The sequence below is a fragment of the Colius striatus genome, chromosome 3 (genome assembly GCF_028858725.1).
Source record: "Colius striatus isolate bColStr4 chromosome 3, bColStr4.1.hap1, whole genome shotgun sequence".
NCBI classification, from domain to species: Eukaryota; Metazoa; Chordata; class Aves; order Coliiformes; family Coliidae; genus Colius; species Colius striatus.
In genome coordinates, this window is record NC_084761.1 from 5,389,007 (window position 1) to 5,411,530 (window position 22,524).

A 22,524-nucleotide genomic window follows, 5' to 3' on the forward strand; every position below is an offset into this window, starting at 1 on the left:
AGCATTGCAACAGCTGCATTTATTGTCCAGGAATTGGTGTGATGTTCCAACAAGCCAGTTCCATCAATCCACCACTACTAAGTCTTAATAAAAACCAATCCAAAGCCCAGCAGGGGCTGGTATTATGGTGCACTGTAGGGTACCAGAGGTACAGCTATGGTGAAAGAAGCCATGGCAGCAGCTCCTGCCTCTGTACAGCTGTGCTCTCCTCAGGTTAAACCTTGGAACAGAGCATCTGCTGTGCAAGAGCCTTAAAGACATTTAATGCCAGTGAGCACCTACTGTTAAAGCCACAAGCAGGCCACTGTTCCACACAGGTAACACTAACAGAACAGTAGCATGCCACCTTGTTTATTTCTGGTTTTTATTTGCAAAGTCAATAGAAATCCACTGTTAGGAACATAATAGAGAAAAATGCTTCATCTGAAAAAAGTATATATGTGGAAGGCAAATAGGAACAGAACTAACTCAGTTGCACTACAACTACATGAAATCTTTTAGGCAGTGAAGAGTCAGGGCAAGGGTGACCATATCACATCCCACCCAGTCAGTTTTTCAAGGAAACGGCTGCAGAATTCCCTCCCCAGAGGCAGCTGGGCCTGTGAAGCAGCTCCCATAGCACTGTATGCACAGTCCTCTGACCAGCATGAAACTTGCTTTTCAGAACAATTGTTCTACCTGCTCAGTGGAATACCAGGGCAGACATTCAACTGTGTGCAATCAAGATCATCTTCAGCTTTGTTTAAATTCAGATACAGAGGCTATGAAGTACCCACTACTCTGCAGCTTTCTACCACTTACCTTGAAGCAAGTTGTTTAAATCTTGGTTGGGTTTTGTTTAATACTGGCCTATTAAAAGATCTTGCTAATCGACCACCAAGGCACCTAAAGAAATTCCCAAGCAATCCAGGCTTTCAAACCACACCGTTGCACACAGATGCAGACATGCCATTTGCAAAGGGAGCAGCTGACAGCACCCAGCTAAGCCCCTGGATGGAGGGTTTCCACTGCTGTTGGTGAACTCCTTTCCAGGAGGAAAACAAATGGCAGCAGTGAACACCTCTCTGTCTGAAGCCAAGGCATTCAGGCACTGTTAAAAACAATAAGTGTAGTCCAGCCCTGCCAGAAGGGCAGCTGGAGGGAACACAATGCTGACATACCTGCAGGGCCTGGGAGCTGTGCCTCTGCTGGGAGAGCTCTCCTTCAAACCTCTCCCTGATTCCCCTGGGCAATTCTCAGAATCAGTTTGCAAGACAAAAGAAAAACCAAACCTCTCTTTCTCCACCAACACACAAACTAGGTCTCTTTAAAACAGGGCTTTTGTAAACACATTAGATTTTTTTTCATTAGCATTTGAATTGCTTAATTGCCTCTTTTTTGTTTTTGTTTCAGGCCAGCTGTAAAAATGGTAATTTTGGCCTCCTTCTGCTCTATTGACAATGCAGCATTTCCTCCTGCACAATACACACAATATTCTCAGCACAGGTCCCCTGCAGACAGTCGGTGAGCAGTGACCACAGGAGGCCTCAGGAGCTGATGACATGCCCAGACCAGGTCTCGTGCTTGGTGCCAGGAGCCAGGTGGGTGATCACCACCTCCACAGCCTGCAGCTTCTCATTCTTGGGAGGGATGGTGCACATCTTGTAGGTGACCTCATCGCCTGCCACAGGGACATACTCGCCTTCGATGCTGTGGAAGGGAAGCTTCAATTAATCATGAATCACATCAACACTCTTTTGTTGCAGCTTATCATAACCATTCTGTTAGGTGCTTAAGATCCTTCACTCTTGGGGTTTTTTTATAGAGACCATCATCTACCACAGCCTGAGGTTGATTTTGGTCGTCTTGCAGAAAAATCCCATGAAAACACTATAAAAACCACCAGGCCCCTAAAAAAACCCCAAAACAATAAACAACAAGAAATCCCAAACGCAAAAAACCCCCCCAGACTTCAATATGCCTTAAAAACAACCCTGTGAGCCCGGCCTTGGAGCAGGCGTTGCTCTTCCTTGCCGGCAGCACTAGAGGGCAGGGCTGACGCTCTTTGGCACTCCCTTTGAGGGATGGTTTTTAAACTACAAGAAGCTGATCTTTCCTTAATTTTCCTCCTCACTGAAGCTTTCTGAGTTGATTTTATCCCCCCTCTCCCCTGTTTCTATTTAAAGAAGGATTGTACCATGCCAGACATTGATTTTTACCTTTAGGTTACTCCACCATGTGTGTGATGGATAAAGAGCCCCAAGGCAGACAGGGTGTCAAATATTTCAAAACTACTTGCTGTGAAAAAAACAGGCAGTTTGGTGACCCTGACACGTTTACAGCACACAAACTCTCCTCCTCCAGCATGCAGCACTGAGGAAGATTTCCAAGTGTCACTCGCTCCTCCCCAGCTACCGGTGTGGTGATGTGGGATGCTGGAGGACTTGCACTGTGCATTTGTTACTATGTGTGTGTGAGTCCTCTGTAAACAGTGGCAAATGGCAAAAGGGCTGTCACCTTCTGTTCAGAACGATGTACTGATGAAGCAGGGAACTGTAGAGGGTAACAGCCTTCCTCATCTCTACCACTGTGCTCAAGATTGGAGCTTTTTAATCAAAATCCCAGCATGTATCAGTGAAGACAGGCAGAGATGCCTTCCAACCTGCATTATCAGGGCTCTCTGACAATAGGAAGGATGCTACTTCACCTTTCTTTAAATATACCTATACAATCCCATGCTCTGATTCCCCTTCTCTGACAGGCTAAGCTCTGGATTGGAAGGTTTTCTCAGCACTGTTTGTATCTGTGAACAGATAAGCACTAACTATAAATTCTGCTGGGTGCCTAATTGGTGTGCCTAATTGCTTGAGTATTCATATTACACTGGGAATAAGATTTGGATTAGAAAAACAAAGACAAAAAATCTTCTAGGTCACAAATTTGGCTTTGTTATGTCACAGAATCGAGAAGCATTTGCCTTCAGTGAGGTCATACTGGGAGGCAGACTTGTGCCACCCAGGAATTTTACCCCACAAAGGTTTCTGTTAATTGCAGAGACCTAAGATTTTATTAGTGCCCTTCATATTCAATCTTGTCTTGTGACCCATTATTGTTACAGCTTTTCTATTGCAGGAAAGACTGGCATGACTGATGGAGAGTAAAGATACCAGCCCCTACTGCCACTTGTAACTTCGCATCAGGTTTTGCTATGAAACTTCAGCTTCATCTCTTGCACTGCTTCTCCCCCACCCTTTGCCCTTTAAGAGCTGTCTCAGCTTTTACTCCCCTCCAACTTGTGCATTGTGACTGCTGCTCAGGGATCTGGTGCATGTGGCTGTGGCTGAGCAGAGCAGCCTGTGCTCAGGGACTAGACAGGATAAGCAGGCAGGTAAAAGGGAAGCTAAAACAGACTCATAAACTGTAACTTCTCCCATGGGAAGTTCAGAGGAAAAGTCATTGTTTGCTAACTGATTGTATCAACATGCTATTGAAAATCCTCTTGTATCTAAGCATGGATCTAAAAACCTGCTATGAGGAGTTAAAGGCATTCCCAAAGCCTGTGGCTTGAAACACATTCCTTTGGACTTTATTTCTGGGGGCTAAATCCCTACTCCAGAACAGCCTGTGACTGCAGGAAGCAGATCTCAGAGGGCATGTCCCACACTGAACCCTTCAGAGCAGTGCCTGGGAAAATGGCAGTAAACCGAAGGCAGAAAAAGTATTTAGAGAAAAGTCAAGATAAAGCCTCCTTCATCAGCCCTCACAGCCTTTTTCTCCCTAAGCAGACTGATCCAACTGACCTTTTACATCCAAAGTCTCTAGACCAACCTGTCAGCCCAGCTCTGCATCACGCTGGACAGACTATGTTCAAGCTCCCACACCCAGACTCTTGCTGTGGATGTCCTTTTCAGTCAGTGCTTTCATTTATACTCCACTTCCTCCATTTCTAACAGGTTTAAGGTTTACTCAGGTGTGAAGGGATTGCATATCCAATACTTACTGTCCCTTGAGGAACTGAGATTAGTTTACCTTCTTTATGCCAAAAGAATATGCCACCAAATTCTTTGTGGTTGACCCTGACCTTGGAAAGAGGATTTCGTGCAGGGATGAGAATAGGTCATTTGTACTGTCTCAGAGCCTGACAAGTAGATGTGATACCCCAGGAAGAAACACAGGACAGGGCCAAACAATGAGTGAAACTAGGAATGCCATGTAAAATAATAACATCCTCTTTCACAACTGAATTTTTTGAATGATTCCTTGTTGCCAAAGAAATGGTTGCTGTTGAGCTAAAACCACATTGCCATGAGCAGTAAAGTCAGAACACAACCCATGCCAGTCCCCCCCGAGCAAGGCAGCATCTTTCAGTGGCAGGCAATAGAGCACTGACATTTTACCTGTACAGAGGCACAGGGGACTAGCAAAACACAGCAAGCAGAAACATTTCCCAGCTCAGATGTAATGAACAGAGACAATACGAGCTGAGGCAGAAAGTCTACACTGACTCAGCACAGTTGAGCCACTGGAACAATGTGTAATAAAACACATCCTATGTAGCTTCAAGCAGCACGACCAGCTGTGGACAGGGTTTCAATGAGCAGAGGCAGAGTTGCTACATGGGGCTGGAACTAAACTAGTATCTCCTCTTGACATTACAGCCACCCACTCCACAGCCCCGGGGATTGCCTTTGATCCCTGCACAGAGGATGAACACACACAGCAAGGGGTGAGCTCGGAGTCACCGCTTTGCAGGCATCAAACAAAAGGGATGCCCTGCCCAGGAAGGGATCTCATGTCTGGCTGAAAGGTTTTTTGAACCAACAGGAACCTTACATGCTCTTTAAAAGCTCCTGTAAAACAGGATGAGGTGTAGGTAGTGAAACAAACAGTTGAAATCTGCAAAAGATATCAGGAGGTGTGGTGAATGTAGAAGGAAAGGGGATTTGCAGTGTCTCCTGAAGCACCAAGACCATGTCAATACACAAGGGCAGGGCTTGAAGCTGCTGAAAAAGAGATAAATTGGGTATTCCTCACCTTCAGATTCAAGTGAGGAAGATGTACAGCTTGAGAGCTAAAAAAGATGGGTATTTTGTTGGCATAAGTTTGGTTTAAAGTTAAAATATTAATATATACCAGGATGGCTTCTGGCAAGAAGGACATTGTAGGTACTTCTGGTAAGAAGGACGTTGTAGGTATAGAGATAACCACAGTGATCCTGATTTTCCAAGTGAATCAGTAGACACACAGAAACAGTATGCCTAATGTCCAACAAGCTGCAGTCAGGGAGAGGAGAAGCAAAAGGACTAGCCCAGACTGAAGGGCACACTCTCGGCTATCACCAAGAGCCACTGCATCCTTCAGCATGTGTTAGATGACTGGGATACAATCTGCAGCCCCTACAGCCCATGGTCTGCACAGGGAAAAAAAGTAATCAACACAAAGCATTTGCTGACCCAGTTTTCTTATGCTTGAATTGTGAGGTTAATTGCTTCTGTTCCTTCTACTAAACCAATCATATTAGCCCCAAAGTCCACACAGCCCTAAGCATTACCCAGAAAGGCACACTTTTCTCCACTGGAAAGCATGTTGTACAGAGCCAAGCACCATGCTGACAACATCAAATCCTTTCTTGGTCTCTTTCCTTATCCAAACTGACACTACAGGAACCTGAAGCTCATGATGAAAACCTCATTCAACTCCACCATGGCTTCTTCTCATGTCCTAGTTTGTCTGATTTCCTTCCTTGCTTATTGAGGTGACCTTACCTCAAGTCAAAGCCAGGCCTGTCCTTTTCACAGCTGTGTAAAAACGTTGTGGCCTCATAAACAGCTTAAATTTCATTTTCTGCCTCTGGCCTTTAAACTTTCCCCTCACAGATCTGATATTCTTGAGTTTCCTGTGGCTTTCTGATCACCAGTTATTTTGGTGCCTATGGACTACGAGACTATTTACTCATTCCTGTGTCCCCACATGCACATAAAAAGCAAGAGGACAAAGGTCTTAGTTTGCAGCCTGAGTAAACCCGTTTATGAATAGTATTCCCAGCACAGTGTTTGCCCACCAAACATTGCTCCTGGCACAGATGCAGACTTACTCCAGTATCATTATCACTGCACGGTGCATAGAAGCAGCAACAAACAACATTTCAGACTGTGCAGTACTTCTGGTGGTGTCAAGAAAGGAGAACATAATGGCTTGAAAGGTGGTGAGATGGTATGGCACAGGAGGCAGAGGCCTGCCCAAAACTCTGGCAAGATCCTCCATCAGGAAGCAATTGCCTTAAGTGCTGGGAGGGAAAGGAGCTGGAAAAGATCAGAGAAAGTAAACAGAGACCTTGGAACAGATCCAGCCTGCAACAGCCACTCCATATGCAATATAAATTACCTGGATAATTTGGTAGAGGGAGTTAAACATGGACTGTTTGATATTATATATCGATTCATTATTTTTAGATCTGTATTTTTGCCTTCTGCACTCTATTAAATGTTGATCTAGTGGAAGGTGGAGATTTTCATGAGGTTGGTATGCATGTTCTATTCAAAAGAATGGATATCTAGGTATCCAGGATCTTTAAGACACTTCAACAAATTAAGCTAAAAATAGGAAATGCTTTGCTGATGTTAATGCCAGAGAGAGATACAATAGAGTGAGGTTTATATTACCCAGCAACTCCCATTTCCCAGCTCAGCACCAGTCTGTTATAGTGGAGCTTTTTGTCCTGCACTATTTTTAGGGAACTGGGAGGTTATGAGGAAATTACCTAAATAAGGAAAGTTCTAGTTCTTCCTTCCCATAGCTACTATTCACATTCCAGGGCTCCAGTTAAATCTCTTGGGACAGAGACTAAGTCACATGGAAACATTTTTTGACCAAGAGTTTTCAGTGAATTCAGAGCCTTGCTAGTCAACAAGCTGCCTTGGATCATACCATCGAGCTGCTTCCCATTGACCAATGGGCTGTGCCTTCTTCTGGGCTTCTTAAAGCTCGTGTAGCACCTCAACACACCTCCCAGGAAACTTGTATTTTTATTAAACAGCAGGACACAAAAGAATAATGAAGTAGTCTGAGTTACTGGTCCTGAATGACCTCCCCTGCAGTCCTGGGGTTAGCTGTCACCTGCAGCACTCATCAGCAAAGCCAGTGATGACCTTATCAAACCAGCTGACAGGCAAAGCAGGAGCAGAGCTGCCTCTCACTCCTAACTGGGACACACAAGTGTGAAAAGTCCAGACACTGAAGAAGCCTAGCTGTTAATATCCAAGGTCTCTCCTACAGGATTGCTCTGGTCTCTGTGCTATGTCAGAGAGATCTTCCCAGGAGCCGCTTGGCTAGGACAGAACCTGCACTTACCTCCTAGCACAGTAGATACATCATCCTCTTGCCAGAGTTGTCTGCTGAGATCTCATCTTGGTTTCTGAATCCACGTTTAGGGATATTTACAGCTCTACCTTCAGCAGAGCATTCAACACCAAGCAGCCCACTATGCACCATGAGGAAGAAACAGGTGATGACAAGAGGCAGAGCTTTCCAGGAATGCCTGCATGGACCTGAGGTACAGAAGATGTCTATTCCTGCAAGCATCCAACTCAGATCCTGTCACATTAAGGCCTACTGTTTGCATCTGGAAACCAGAGTCCATAGCACTTAAACTCTGTTCTCACTAACCACAAAGAACCTCCATCCTCAGATAGCCAGTCCTCTTCCATGCCCACTGCCTGGCTTACAGGTAGAGTCTTGCTTTTGACCTATTATGGTCTATATTATTTAAGTGGAGATTCTGGGAAAGTTTTACTACAGTCATGACCACATCAAGCTGGCTCTTGTGCATGCACCAGTGCAGCATATGAGTTATCTGATACAGTTCAAGAGATGCACCAAGGCACCAGAAAGGGAACTCAGCAGGGAGGAATTGTGCAGTCCAAAGCAGATAAGTCATCAAGTGTTGTAGGTGTTCTGAAGGACATCAGAAAGCTTAGATTTGGCTTCCCAGCAGCCCCAGAGCAGTCAGTGGTAGCCAGCAGAAACTGTTTTGCTGCTAATTCAAAACGAGAGGCCAGAAAGGTTTGTTCTCTCAGACGAAAATCTATTCTTAGTTTGTTTCTAATGATCAGTTAATTTTCAACCCATGTTTTCACACATTCCACCAGAAGAGCATCACAGAAAAGACAGAGAATAGATGGGGCATTAATGCTCTGAATTAAACATAGTGCTCTGGCAAAAAATCAAGGGGAAAGAAAGGATGGTGAAAAGATGATCTCTCCCTGGACACGGAAGCTCCAAGCCAGCTCCTCAGTGCAGCAGGGTAGCAGCAGGGATGCAGCTGGGTTCCTCCCTGCAGGAAGATGATTGGAATCTCCATCATACAAAAAACTGAGATACAAGTGCAGAAGGGGACCAAATTCCCACCTGGGAGCCCACTGAGAGACCACTTCTGTTCAGTGCTCCTGAGTTACGGGCACTACAAGCATAATCTACAGAGACCACAGCAAGCAAGCAAAGCACAGCAAAACCCAGGCTCCCAAGGGTGCTCTATGTCCACATCCCAGGGGAAGTATAGCTCAGTTCTTCTAAGCATGGCTCAGAAACCCAGCCTGAAGGACAGTCAGAAGGCTTCTCTGCAATGCAGCACTCTCCCCTTCAGAGCCAAGTACCAGCAAACTGCAGAAAACCCACAAGCACTGCACGTGTCTCTTTCTGTTCCATTAAATCAGCTGCTTTTGCAAAATAAAACCTTTTTAAGAAGTGTGGTCATTCATCTGTCACTGCTTTCTGGTGAGCTACCTCCTTGCCTTGCCCTTGCAGCTACACAGGCTTCAGGCCAAATCCATCAAATGCAAAAAACCCAGAGAGTAAACCACCATGCACCCACTCCCACATACACGGGGAAGGCAGATGAGTGGGATTCTTATGCAGTGCTCTAAAGCACATCATTTCATCTGCTGCTCCAGGCACCCACCTCCCCTCATCCACCCTGGTCTGTGCCCTCAGGACCCTGCTTTGGAAGGTGAGCTGACAAGAACCTGCCTGTTCAGGCAGCCCCCCAGCACAAGGCAGGGCCCCTCAGCAGCCAGCACTGCAGGGATTCCCCTCTGCCCTCCAGAAACAGGCCAGTCTACAGCAGAGTGCAGAGAGAGTGAAACTGAAATCACCAGAGCTGTTACATTTCAGTAACAGTGAAACCAGCTCGGATTTATAGGAGCAGACTTAGTCCAGCTATGAAACAACAGCAGAGGAGGTAAGGTACTGAGGAGGACACAGTTCTCAGCACCAGTGCTACAATAACACCATCAATGTAGTGACAGTGGATCATGGTACAGGCTGGGGGAAATGAAAGCATGAACAATACATGGCACTATTAAAAACATAATTAAAGGCTTATTAAACATTTCACTCCAAACAAATGGATTTGCTTTTGCTTACAACTTTCCAGAGGCATTATCTGGAAGCAGTATCTCAGCAGCTCCTCCATCCCCAATGCTTGCCAGCTAAGGCTATATTCACCATTAGCAAGCACATTTTGTTTTCACTGATGGAGAAGGGTGAAGTATTAAACTGAGAAAAACAAAACCTCACCACATTCAATGAGTCATATATAACATTTCCCTGCTACAACTCTTTGCACCTACAGCTTGAGAAATGTTTCCAATGAACAGAGGCAGCAGGACTCACTGGGCGTGCAATGCAGAAAGCAGCACTGTGCCTGTGCCTGGTACTCAAGGAGTTAAAAACCAAGAACTGGCTCCACACAAGAGTTATCAAAACACAAATCAAATCTTCTCTGCAGTTTCCAGAGCCACTCCTTACAACAAAGCCATAGAGTCAAAACCCACCTTTTAAACTTGCATTTCAAATTGGCACTTCTTACACTGTATGTCTACTCACACCTGACAAGTCCAGCTTCACAGTAATGCAGCTTTGCTGCAAGCTGCCCTCACAAAACACATCCACACACCCACATTCACCTTAAACTCTCATACAGACACTGAAATTTAACACCTTGTGGATGCCAAGTGAAGAAGCTTTTGAATGTCACATATATTTGACCTTATTTTTTGGGCTAATGTGGGTATAGAAATGCCATGCTAACTGTTATTATCTTACAAAAATAAATGGAAAGCCATGGGAAACAGACATCTCATTTTACAGAGAAGATTTTAATGGAAGTGTAACTTTACAGCTCCCCCAAGCTTGGCAAGAAAAATACTTAATTCATCAAATTAAATTTTTATATTTAAAATCATATTACTCTGCAAGATAGGAGGCTGGTCCCAGTGCTCAAAACCTTCACTCATCACCACAGCTCAGTGATGAACACAGAGGAAGGGTCTATCTTCCTGACTCCAAACTAATGTACCACTTTATCACACAATCATAGAATGGGAGGGGTTGGAAGGGACCTTTAGAGATCATCTAGTCCAACCCCCCTGCAGAAGCAGGTTCACCTAGATCAGGTCACACAGGAACATGTCCAGGTGGGTCTTGAAGACCTCCAAGGAAGGAGCCTCCACAACCCCCCTGGGCAGCCTGTGCCAGGGCTCCCTCACCTGAACAGGGAAATAGTTTTTTCTTAAATATAAGTGGAACTTTTTGTGTTCCAGCTTCATCCCATCACCCCTTGTCCTGTTACTAGCTACTATAGAAAAAAGGGATGTCCCAACCTCCTGACACCCACCCTTTAGATATTTATAAATGTTAATAAGATCTCCCCTCAATCTCCTCCAGACTAAACAGCCCCAGTTCCCACAGCCTTTCCTCGTATGAAAGATGTTCCAGTCCCCTGATCATCTTGGTGGCCCTGTGCTGGACTCTCTCCAGCACTTCCCTGTCCTTCTTGAGCTGAGGAGCCCACAACTGGACACAGGACTCCAGATGAGGCCTCACCAGGGCAGAGTAGAGGGGGAGAAGAACCTCCCTCGACCTGCTGCCCACACTCTTCTTGATGCATCCCAGGATGCCATTGGCCTTCTTGGCCACAAGGGCACATTGCTGGCTCATATTTAGCTTATCCCCCTTCCTGAAATCCCATCTTTGGGGCAGAAGTGATTTTGGAGAAACAATCCTCTTTCATTTCACAAATAGATGCCTACATCACTCTGAGACAGGGAACAGATTGATGCGTCTCTCACATTCAGGTTTAATTGAGTAAAATAGGTAGAAGAGAATCGTGTGATAAACACATTCTCAAAACTCACACTGTCACAGTCACTGGAAAGAATAAAGAGTCACTGGAGTCCCCTGAGCCACAGGGATGGCTACAGAATGCTGCTGCAACAAACAATTCCAATTAATAAAAAGCAATGTTTCTAATTCACTGTGAAATAAACTGAAGTGAAAGACATTATTGTCTTTCCAGTCTGCCTTGCATCAGGATTCAGACAGCGATACCATCACCTTTCTAGCACTACAAGCTGTTTCCAACAATTCATATACACTCAGAGTAATCAAAGATCACAAGTGCTGAAACCTTCAGTACTTCAGCAATACTGCTTTTTACTAACAGGTTGAGGCAGAAACTATTAGCTATGTTGGATTTAAGTTCTGAGACAGCACCTACATAAGAAATATTGAAGACAGTGGCCCAGTCCTAGTACAGTATACAAAAAAATCCTGTTAGCTTCAAAGGATCAGAATTGAGCCCAGAAAATGTTGCATAAAGCACATCCTTCAGTCCCACAAAGTTTGTATGAACTAACCTTGCTAAAGTATTTCTGAAAGAGAACAGAAAACAGTCTTTGAATGCATAAGAGGGAAGTCATCATTTATCTGCTGTGGAGGTGGAAGGAGATAGGGCCACATTGAAAGCAAGAAGAACGTCAGTTAAAAATCAGAAACAATTAAGAGCCATGTCTGATAATTACAGGAAGAGATCACTCAGGGAGGCAGTGGATCCCCAGCACTTAAGAGTGCATTGAGTAAAACATCAGCCAGAAAGGCACAGGCACCTTCCAGCAGTTGATGGGGTAGATAGAGGAGATCCCCTCCAACCTTATCTACAGCAAAGGCTGAGGGAGCTGGGGTTCTTTAGCTTGGAGGAGACTGAGGGGTGACCTCATTAATGTTTACAAATACATAAAGGGCAGGTGTCAGGAGGATGGAGCCAGGCTGTTCTCAGTGATGTCCAATGATAGGACAAGGAGCAAGGAGTACGAGCTGGAACAGAAGAGGTTCCAAAGAAATACAAGGAAAAACTTGTTCCCTGTTGTGATGAGGGACCATTGGAAAGGGCTGCCCAGATGGGTTGTGGAGTCTCCTCTGAGGACATTCAAAACCCACCTGGATGAGTTCCTGTGTGACCTACTCTAGGTGGTCCTGCTCTGGGGCAAGGGAGTTGGACTACAGGATCTTTTGAGGTCCATTCCAGTCCTTAAGATTCTGTGATTCTGTGCTGCAGTGTGGCATACAGAGACAGCTCCTCACTCTGTGAGCATCACACTGAAATGAAGTAGCCAAACAACAAAGAGCAGCAGCCTGGTTGGGCAGGTAGGCCGTGGAGTTGAGACCTGGGAAGCTGAAGCTCAGGATGAAGCATGTGCACAAGTGAGCCAGTGTCCATCACTCCCTGCCCATGCAGCAGCTCTCCCCTCTCAGCCTTTATCTGTCCCAGCTTGCCCATGCAGGGCCAGGCTGAGGGCATGGCTGGGTGAGGAGGTGAGCACAGGACTGCACACACGTCAGCAAAACAAACACCTGAAAATACACCAAAAAGCGTGGTTGCACGGGAACTTTTGCAACCATGGTGACCCATTCAATAGTGGGTTTAGGATAGATGGAGTTTGTGGAAGAAAGAGGGTGGTTACACAACATTCAGGGCACAATTACTCTGTAGCTTATTGGTGGCTCACAGTCAAAGCATTTTGAAAGTGTATGGGATTGATATGCCAACCAGCACACTCCACAGGAGGGGATCTCTGTGAGAGGCAACATCTGTGAGAGGGGACCCCTGGGAGAGGAGATCTCTCACACAGACAACCAAAATCACAAAAACATCTCAACATCAGGACATAAAGGATCTCAGTATGAGACACATGGGAGTCTTGATTAGCTAAAGAGAAAAACATTGATGGAGTTTCTAAGAATTGTAGCTGATTAGGAGGAGATGGAGGGTAGGAGCAGTAAGTGTATCCAGAATCAAGTACTAGGGTTTGGACCTGGAGATAAAGGTGTGTTGGGCCATAGGATAGGAATCAGGGACTACCTGAAAGATTAGCTCACAACTTGTATAGACAAAGGGCAGCAGCAATCAAAAAGCTGTCTCTGGGGTTTTCAAAGGGCTCATTTCACATAACCAAGGAAAATTTTACCAAAATAATTGGAAGAGAAAGTGTAGAGGAAAAAAAACAGGACTGAAAATAAGACAGTTCTTTATAAAGAATTAATTAGTAGGCTGAGAATTCATGTCTCTGTGAGAGGGCTGTTTTAACTAAACCCTGGCTGATCAGGGACTGTACAGGTCAGACTCGAGCTTCACAGTAAAACTTTTAAACTGTGATAAGAAATGTTATTTTTAAATCATTCAGGAAACAAGGAGAAATTGTGCATTTGTTTTAGACAAAATAAAAAGAAGATACTAAACAACATTTCCTTGGGTTGAACACCTAAGTCAGACCACTCAGCCCATTTGTAGCCACAAGTGCTAAAAAGCTTTGGCTTGCCAAGGCACATCATGTTGGAACATTTTAGAAGACTGGAAGAAGGCCAACATGCTCCCCCTTTGAAGATATGTGCTACACACACAAGCAGGAAAGATAGCTGGGGTAATGTGAATACCTTTGGCAAGGCTTTTGTTGACTTACCACTGAAGAATCACTCCAAACAACAAGATTATGCAGTTTCAACATTGTAAACAATATGTGGACTAAAATTAGGTGATAGATCTAAAAGAGGTTATTGGAGAATAAATATTGAGTAATCTTAATACACACCCTCAGTTTCAACATCTCAATCTAGATGCTAATGCAAAATTGGCTACTAAACCTTACAGCTGATGCAAACAATAAATAAACAAAGCCAGTGCAGTCACAGAGCATGATCTGGATCCTTCAGGGCATGTTCAAGTCAGATGTGCTGCAGTGCAACCAAAGATGAAGTCACACATCCAGAAAGAAGAAATGTAAACCCTGCTGTGGGGGATGCCACACTGTTTCTGGGACTGCATCAAACTCTGCAAATGGTGCTGAGGTCAAAGCAGATGATCTGTTTAGCTTATCAAAGGTAGATTCAAGGGTGATGGTTCTCAGTGTGTTCAAGGCAAAAAAGTGGAGGTACTAATGAAGCCTTTAGCTGAGAAAATTTTAGCTGTGGACTGCTCAAAACTGAAGCTAGATAAATTCAAGGCAGTAATAAAGTGTGCCTTTTCTGAATAGTAAAGGTAATTAACCTTTAGTTTCGTAATGGTACAGGCAGTGCAAAGTGAAAGTGGTGAATTCTCAGTATTATAAATCTTCAAATTAAAATGAATACTGCATAAATTGCTTCAGGTAAATGCAAGTTCCAAGTGAAACCACACAGCTTATTCTAAGATATTTGACAGCATCATCTTCTAGTTTTTAACCCAACAGATTTCTAGTAATACAGGAAAAGAACAGAATAGTTGCTGCCAGTAGTATCTACATAACTGCTCTTTGCTGAGGTGAGAGTGGCAGGTTATAAACCACTCTTGTATCTGAAATGTCAGTAATTCAGTAATTAAGACAAACCAAAGCTCCAGCCTTCCTCAGCCACTCAGTCAACTTACTCAGAGATGTGTACAAAGATGTCAGGCCCTCCATCTGCAGGGGTAATGAAGCCATGGCCTTTGGAGCGACAGAAGCATTTGCAGACACCTTTGTAGACGGGGCCCTCTGATGCTCTCACAGTTCTGCAAAAGAAAGCACACAAAGAACAGTTCACTGCTGAGCACTGATGTGACAGCTTCCAGCCTGAGCACACTAAGCAAATGGGCACAATGGTCCAAACACTGCCTCCCAATGAGTGTACTCCTCTGTAGAAGCTGCTTAATACTCAGTCTCATATGCTGCATGTTTTGCCTGTAGCCTTTTTAAGGGAGATGAAGATGCTGAAGATGTTTGCTAGCATTGTAGTCCATCAGCTTCCACCTTGAATCCGTCTGCTGCTTCAGTCTGGCAAATTTTGTTTTGGACACTGTACTAAATGGAAGCACCTTTCATGGGTTCAGGAGGACCAGTGTCCACCCAGGTGATGTGTGTGCATTCACAAATATAAGTGTGTGCATGTAGTGTTGAGAGAATGCAGGGCAAAATGCTGTGTATAAATATGTAGCTGTGTATGTATATACACATAAACCCCCCTCCATTCTGCATGCATGTCTATCTTTCTGCCAGACAAGGATCTAGTGATGTCAGTATTTCACCTCCAAGTGACTCCAGCTGCCTATGAAGCCTAACTGCTACACACACCACCAAGACTCAAGATTGATCTCCTTCACTGCCATGGCACCTGTACTTTAAAACAAGACAGATCTCAAGACAAACCTTTAGGATGACTTACTGCTATCAAGAAAAATGACTTGCAGGGACTATGGCCCATCCTGAAAATCACATGATTAAATCATTTTCCCCATCAGATATGCCAAGTTGAATCTCCAGGGATCCAAACTCACTCAAATGCTCTCATTAGTGAAGCCAATTGTTTTATACATCTTAGGGGGCTTACACAGAGATGTTGCTAGTTCAGGACCTTCTCATGCCATGACCATGCAGCAGGTTGCTTCCCTGTTAGAAGGGAGTTTGGTGTGATTCTTCAGATTCAGTAAGTGACTGTGTTGCTGTTTGGTTACCTGCACCACAGAAATTTTGACATCCCTTTCCCAAATACTGAGATTATTGATGTCTAAATAAAATAATGTTTTAAAAAATGGTAAAAGATCTGTTCCTTAAGTTAAACTAACACTAAAGACACAGTGAAAGTGCTCAGGAAAGAAGAAATCTCCATGAAATCAATTTCCAGCTCAATAAAGCTGCCGACACACCTGACCCCACAAGTGCTTGTTACACAGAAAAACACTCACTGCCCTAAAGAAGCCATTAAAGTTTGATTGCAACTTTCAAGGAGATAAAGCACTGTGGGGGATAAGGCTCCACACTTGCAATGAACCAAAATTAAATAATCTCACTGAATAATAAACCACTGCCCATCACATTCCTCTTTCCTGTACAACCACGGGGCCAGAGCTCACCTGGAGCTCCTGTTGTTTAAGGAGGAGGATAAATAAAGACTTAGAGCTATTTTGATTTTCAGGGCAAACAAATGCAGCAAGATTCCTACACTAATTGGTTATTAAAGAACTGTGGGAGCCAAATAAATGCTTTAGTTTTGCAAGAACCAGACTAGGATTAGCAGCTGAGAAGAATGACAAAGAGTTCATTATTAACACAGCATTGAGGCAATCTTGCGATTGTTTTTCAAGGGCAATCCCAATTATCACATCAATGATGTTCCTTTTAGCAATTTACTTTCACTACAAAGTTTAGGGCCCCATTTGAGGGCTTTTGGAACTGACAATACATTTTTCTTCTGCTCCTGCTGTTCTTTTTCACCTCATTTTGAATACAGAAGATTATAATAATATGAAGCATTGTCAGACTGATGCTGTTTAAATCTGCATGGATAACTCTTGAGGAAAAGAGCTGGGTAACACTGCAAGAAGCAAAAAGGAAAAAGCATGCCAACTAGATTAGGAGGCACAAAACAGGCTAGCTGGGGGTTTGACACCCTACCTCTGCAGGGTTTTTCTCCTTTACACAGAAGGAATTGTGAGACTGTCAGAAGGGCAATGGATTGACCACAGTTTCACATTATACCTTCAGATCCCAATTCAAATGACTCTGAGGTTAACAAGGAAGCCCACATTGCCTTCTGCAGGTCAGCATCTCACTAGGAGACCCATCACAGGCACTGGGAGGCTGATGTGCTGTGGAAGAGTCTCTTTTGAGGCAGGAGACTCCCAGAAGCCTACACAGCACCATGGGGCCTCAGGAAAGCTCAAGGACTGACAGTTCTGCTGCAAGATCACTACCCTAAATAACTACCAATAGCAACAAAACTCATCTTATTTTATGGAAAACCTCATATAATCAAAGAGATCAAGGTTCACACCTTGAAAAGCAACATGTTTCTTTGCAGGTCTATTTGAGCAATCTTAAGACGCACACATGAAAGCTGAATTGGTATAGGAAACAAGCCCTCTGAAAAGTGACAGGGTCATGGACCATCCCTAAAATGTAACCTGGCTGATGGGAGTACTGGTGTCAGGAGTGAAAGAACTAAAACCTCCAGTGAGATCTGGTCCAGTGCTTCAGTAGTGAGGAGAGAGGTCATGCCAGAAAAGGTGGAGTTGATGAAGAAACACCAACAGGAACTGGATCTGAAAGCCACAACCCAGCGTCTGGAGGAAGCAAAGCTTCAGACAAGAAACTCTGTTTTGAAAAATCTCAGTGTAGTTTCCCCTCCCTGTAAAACCCTTGTTTTGCAGAACAGAAAATACTTTGAACATTCTTCATGCAAACAGAGCACTGAAAAACTACAGGTGATTTGGACTAAACGTCTTGGAGAATTTGTTGGAGAAGAGTTACCAGCAAAACAAAGCATCTTCCAGATACCTCTGCCCCCTGACTCCCTTTGCCTTGGCAGGATCCAGCCATTCTGCCAGAGGCAGTTGTTTGGTATGTCTGTGAAAGGCAGGTTGGGCAGTACTCACGCTGAGAAGGTCCTGGTGCGGCGCGTGGGCAGCGGGCTGGGGATCAGGTACCCTCTCAGGGGCGACGGCGAGCGGTCGCGTGTCCTGCGGTTTTCAGGCAGATGGAGAGAACTGGGTGATGGTGGAGAGGAGGGGGACTTCTGCGAGGCAGATGGAGTGGCCTCAGAAGACATTCCTGATGCCTGAGAGAAGCCTAAAGAGAAGAAAAGATCTGATTTAGCCTCAAATTGGAACTGTCACAAACATCACAAATTCTTCTGCTGATGATCTTGTAAGAATATAGCTCACTTCCTGCAGACCTCATTGCCCCAAAAGCTCTGTGTCAGGGAGTTCATTTTTAATTTAGTTTATTTTTAAATCTCGCAACAACTGTTAGCTGTAGTAGGAAGCTCCACTGAAAACACATTGCTCCACAACTAACACGTATTTGCTTACTCCTGCCTCACTCACAGGCAATAGCTCCCGATGCAGCGCTCAGCCCTGACAGTAAATATTGCTGTGACCCACACAGCTCAGACAGATGGTGTTTGACTACTGACAGCACAGAGGAGCCTCCTGCATCTGCACACAAACACAGGTTTCAAGAAAGAAACTCTAGAAGAGGAAATGCTGGAGTAAGGCTGCACCACCACTGTTGGAGGTTAGTTTTGCAGTGCAGTCACTGATGCCAACTTTGTTGCTGCTGCTCAGCTATTAGCACAGCTCTGTCAGAGCTCCTAACACCTTCAGCTTGGCTGCAAAAAGAAAACTATATGAGTGCTTAATTCACTTCAGACTGAGTCAGACAGTTAATTTACTCTGCCAAGGATGAGAACAGAGACAAAGCTGGGAGGCAGTGGCTGACTGCAAGGAGGTGGCTCCTCCAGCCTGTAAAGGCCTGGCAGACCTGGCAGTCCCCTTTGGTAGGTCTGAGTGTTTTACAATCTTTCCAGCAACTAGGAAGCCAGTAGTCCACATCTGCATTCAGACTCCCAGCAGCACAAATCAGATTTGCTTTTGTTCACATCCTGCAGAGGAGGAGGGAGAAGGTCTCTTTCTCTGCACACTGATGAAAATATGCATCTCATCACACAATAAGAAAAACTCACTCAACCCATGGAAAGAGAAGGACTGGTAAGAAACAGCAGCACTTCTACACACATGAATGTATGGCTTACTGGTGCAGCAGGGACAGAATGAAGAGAAATCAATCAGCACTGCTCTCATGTTACTGTCAAGTCCCCATCCTCATTGGAAGGGGAATAACCTGTACAGAAATAACCAATAACCCACTGCACTCTTACTTAAGAAAATCTAAAAACATCTGGATATCTGTATGAGAAAAAAATATGGCAATCTGGGTTGAGAAAAATATTTTGAAGGCAAGAAAAGCTGCCTTTAAAGCCAACAGTTTCATTGAACTGAAATTGCTCATATCCATTATGCACCCTCCTGTTGACACCCACACTCCCCAGCCCATGAATTATGGAGCAGATCCTCCACATGACATTTGAGAGATGCAGTCTTCTTGTCAATGACAAATTCCCATTATCTCTTTCAGAAACTAAGCACTAAAATTAAAAAGGCCTCTTAAGAATGAAGTCACCAGGGAACAAAGGCTTTTGTGTTTAATTGCTCAGGGTGCTGAGAAGGTGGAAGCGGATAGTTGTGTTCCCTTGTGTACCAGCCTGAGCTTTCCACATCATTCTCAAGAGCAACAACTTGGCTGAAAAAAACCCCACAGCTTTATGGACAGCGTTTCAAACACAGATGGCATTTGCCACCCAGGAACTAATGGGTGGCATGACACCCAGCATCATGGCACAGTGTTCAGCTGGGACCAAGATGATAGCTCTAAAGTAATGTGACTTTCCAAACTTCACAAAACCCACTTGGGTGAGTTCCTGTGTGACCTACTTCTAGGTGGCACTGCTCTGGTAGAGGAGTTGGACTAGATGATCTTTCAAGGTTCCTTCCAACCCTTAAGATTCTGTGATTCTTCTTCCTCCAAAGAGAGCTGCCTCCTCTGATTTCAGAAGACCTCTCCTTTGGGTGCCTCGCTTTCAAGGAATGCATGTTTGACATAGCAGGACTGTAACTCTGGTAAGTCACAGGAAAAATAAGAGCAAACAATTAAAACCTCATTCTCACACCTCAGCACACATGGTCTGGCCTTTGCACAAGTGGAAATACTACTTTCAGAATCACATGCTTTCTCTCCTAATCTAAATAGAAACCAGCTTGTCAGGTGATAAACAAAATGCAGAGCTGTTCACCCATCCACAGCAATACAGCAGAGCCAACCACAAAGTACTGCCCATCCTCTTCCTCAACCGAGGGTAGAGGCGAGAGAATTCTCACTCCTTTCTTTATGGCACAGATGATCCACAAAAATATTTACAAATAAGGAAGTCTAAATGGAGTCAGAAGTGTGCAAATACCCATTATTGTTCCTGTCTATGTTATTTCTGTGCCCTCTGCTCTGTAAACATAGATAAAACAGTGATGTAGAACATTCAGTGCCCTTTCACTGTACAAATACCCTTTTTGTTCTCTGCCCACAACCAAATTATGAATGGCTTTAACTCCCTTAATTTCTATTACAAGTCCTAAATTGTGATCAGAGCTCGAGAAGAGCTGAGACACAACTGCACGCAGCTGGAGGCAGCCAGGAGCAGCTACACTCGACTTCACACATGCCGCACCAAGTGAGAACAGCTCAGAAGAGGAGGAGATGCAAACGAGCAGCAATAGGAAGTCTATGGCTATGCTACAGCTCAGTAACAGTCTATACTGACATGCATGTTGTTATCAGCATATGTGCAAGTGCACTGGCACATCCATTTGCCTCTTGGGCTTCTCTGACAGCTGTAAAAATCAGACACAATGAGCGAAGCAGTTTTATCATGTGCACTGCATGCACTGGGATGGCTGCAGCTCCTGCTGCCTGTGAATCTCTGCTCAGCTTGCTCAGGGCAGAAGATCACTTCATCTGAACCTTTTCAAAGACAGAAGTGGAGTTTGACTATTTCAGTTTGTTCTCATTTGGCCACTGTCTTGATGTTCATACAGGGATGAGCTCATTTCCATTGGCAGCAGCCTTGAAGGAGCACTTGCATGCCGCAGCTGGAGGCACCCTGAGGCTCAGCAGTGTTTGTGCAGGAAATCTACAGCAACCACTCAAACTGAAACCCAGACCCTCAGCCCTCCCAGCCTTCCTCTTCACACAAGTTTTCCTTTCCAAAGGTAGTTACTGTCAGTCTTCAAGTATACTTTCCAGATGTTATGCTGCATTTTGAACTGTCTCTCTGTAAATTAGGAATCACCTTTGGGACTCAGTTGCCTACTACCCTTCCTTAGCAGCCAAGAATATCTTCCCCCTTTTTGTGACTAGCTGAGTAAACCTACTTTCTTACATCTCTCTCAAGTCCACCACCTCCCTCTCCATTTCCCTTAGTTTCTTCTCATTCCTCATGTCCAGCCACCACCTGTGGCAAGGCAGGCATCACATGAACCCCAGACAGTGCTGTCATCCTGCTCATTGTGCCTTGTGAAGGCAGACAGAACTTCACAGCAGCAAATCACTGCTACAAAAATGCCCATCAGCATGAGATTCCAATCATGACAGAGATGAGGGATGATACTGACAGTATCTCTCTTCTACTTGAGCCAGCAAAACATTTCCCTATGGATGTTTACGGAATGAATGTAATATGATGCAAGGTGCTGGCTCTTTAGGAAATTTACCTAAATAAAGTTTCTCAGGAAGAAGTTTCTTAGGAAACCTTCTTAAATAAAAGTTACACTTTAAATTTGGCTCCATTTCAACATGTATCATTTATCTTTCACCAATGTGATGGTTTTTTATATATATATGTATTAGACTGTATGCACCAAAATAAAATATCAATAAAATAAATCACAGAAGCATCATGGAAACAACAGCTTAATTGAACATTTCAAAGCAGAAGTCTTTTTTTTTTCACCATTCTTTTTTTTCAGAACAATTGGCCACTCTGTAGACAAAGACACCCCAAAACATCATCTGCAACACATGACCTACAAAGTGCAGAATGTAATACGTGCAGGAGAAGCTTCTAACATTCTCTGTTAAATACTACCAAAAACATCCCCCTGTTGAAGTAATTAAGCTTGGGGGTATGTAAGCATCCCTATCATTTCTTTATATGTCTATACTTTTTTTTTCTACTCTTTAAATCCACTCAATACCTCTAAAGATACCCTAAAAATAACAGTTCTGTTGAATTTGCCCATTCTGACCAGCACAATGCTACCGTACAAATCTAGTCTCACTTTTAGTTAAAGGAAAAGCCTGGAAAAAAACCCCAAACCAAACCGGATAGGGCAGGGTGACAGACTCCAGGAAAAACCTCTGTCTGTGAACAGTTCCGTTTTCACACAACAGACATTGCAACACCACCAGCAGGCACAGAGCTCATCCCCAGCAAGCGTTGCTCTGCATGCTTCAGTGCTCCAGTACAGAGAAAAAGCTCTTTCTAGCCTCTTTAGCCTGGAAACAACACTGTCTGAAGGAGTTGCTTTCAGAAGGTACCTGTAATGGTCTCTGAACAGGACAGCACTGGAAAAACAGTCCTTTCCTCACAGAGAGGGAGATTTCTGTACCACAGGAGCAGCTGCTTTCAGATGGGTTTTGCTGGAAGTCTGTTATTTCATTTCAACCTCTAAGAGGATTGTGGACATCTGAAAATCTGTCTTCTGGGCCTTCCTTGGCTTTAGAAACAATGTCAAGATGTCTTTGCAAGTGACTCACTTTTAGATGTCCTGGTTTCCCAACTTATTCTACACAGCTGCATTTCTTTCCTTCTCTA

At 44.2% G+C, this 22,524-nt stretch overlaps 1 protein-coding gene across 1 annotated transcript in view; it reads right to left on the reverse strand.

Moving 5' to 3' along the window:
• Positions 1-19: 19 nt before the first annotated feature.
• CARHSP1 (calcium regulated heat stable protein 1) overlaps positions 20-22,524 on the reverse strand; it is a 36,664-nt gene continuing 14,159 nt past the window's right edge. The window contains exons 2-4 of the mRNA XM_061992953.1: positions 17,696-17,888; positions 14,714-14,836; positions 20-1,689 (exon numbers count right to left, since the gene is read on the reverse strand). Coding sequence (XP_061848937.1) covers positions 1,527-1,689; positions 14,714-14,836; positions 17,696-17,868 — 459 coding nt within the window. The 5' untranslated portion in view covers positions 17,869-17,888 and the 3' untranslated portion in view covers positions 20-1,526. The remainder of the gene's footprint in view (positions 1,690-14,713; positions 14,837-17,695; positions 17,889-22,524) is intronic.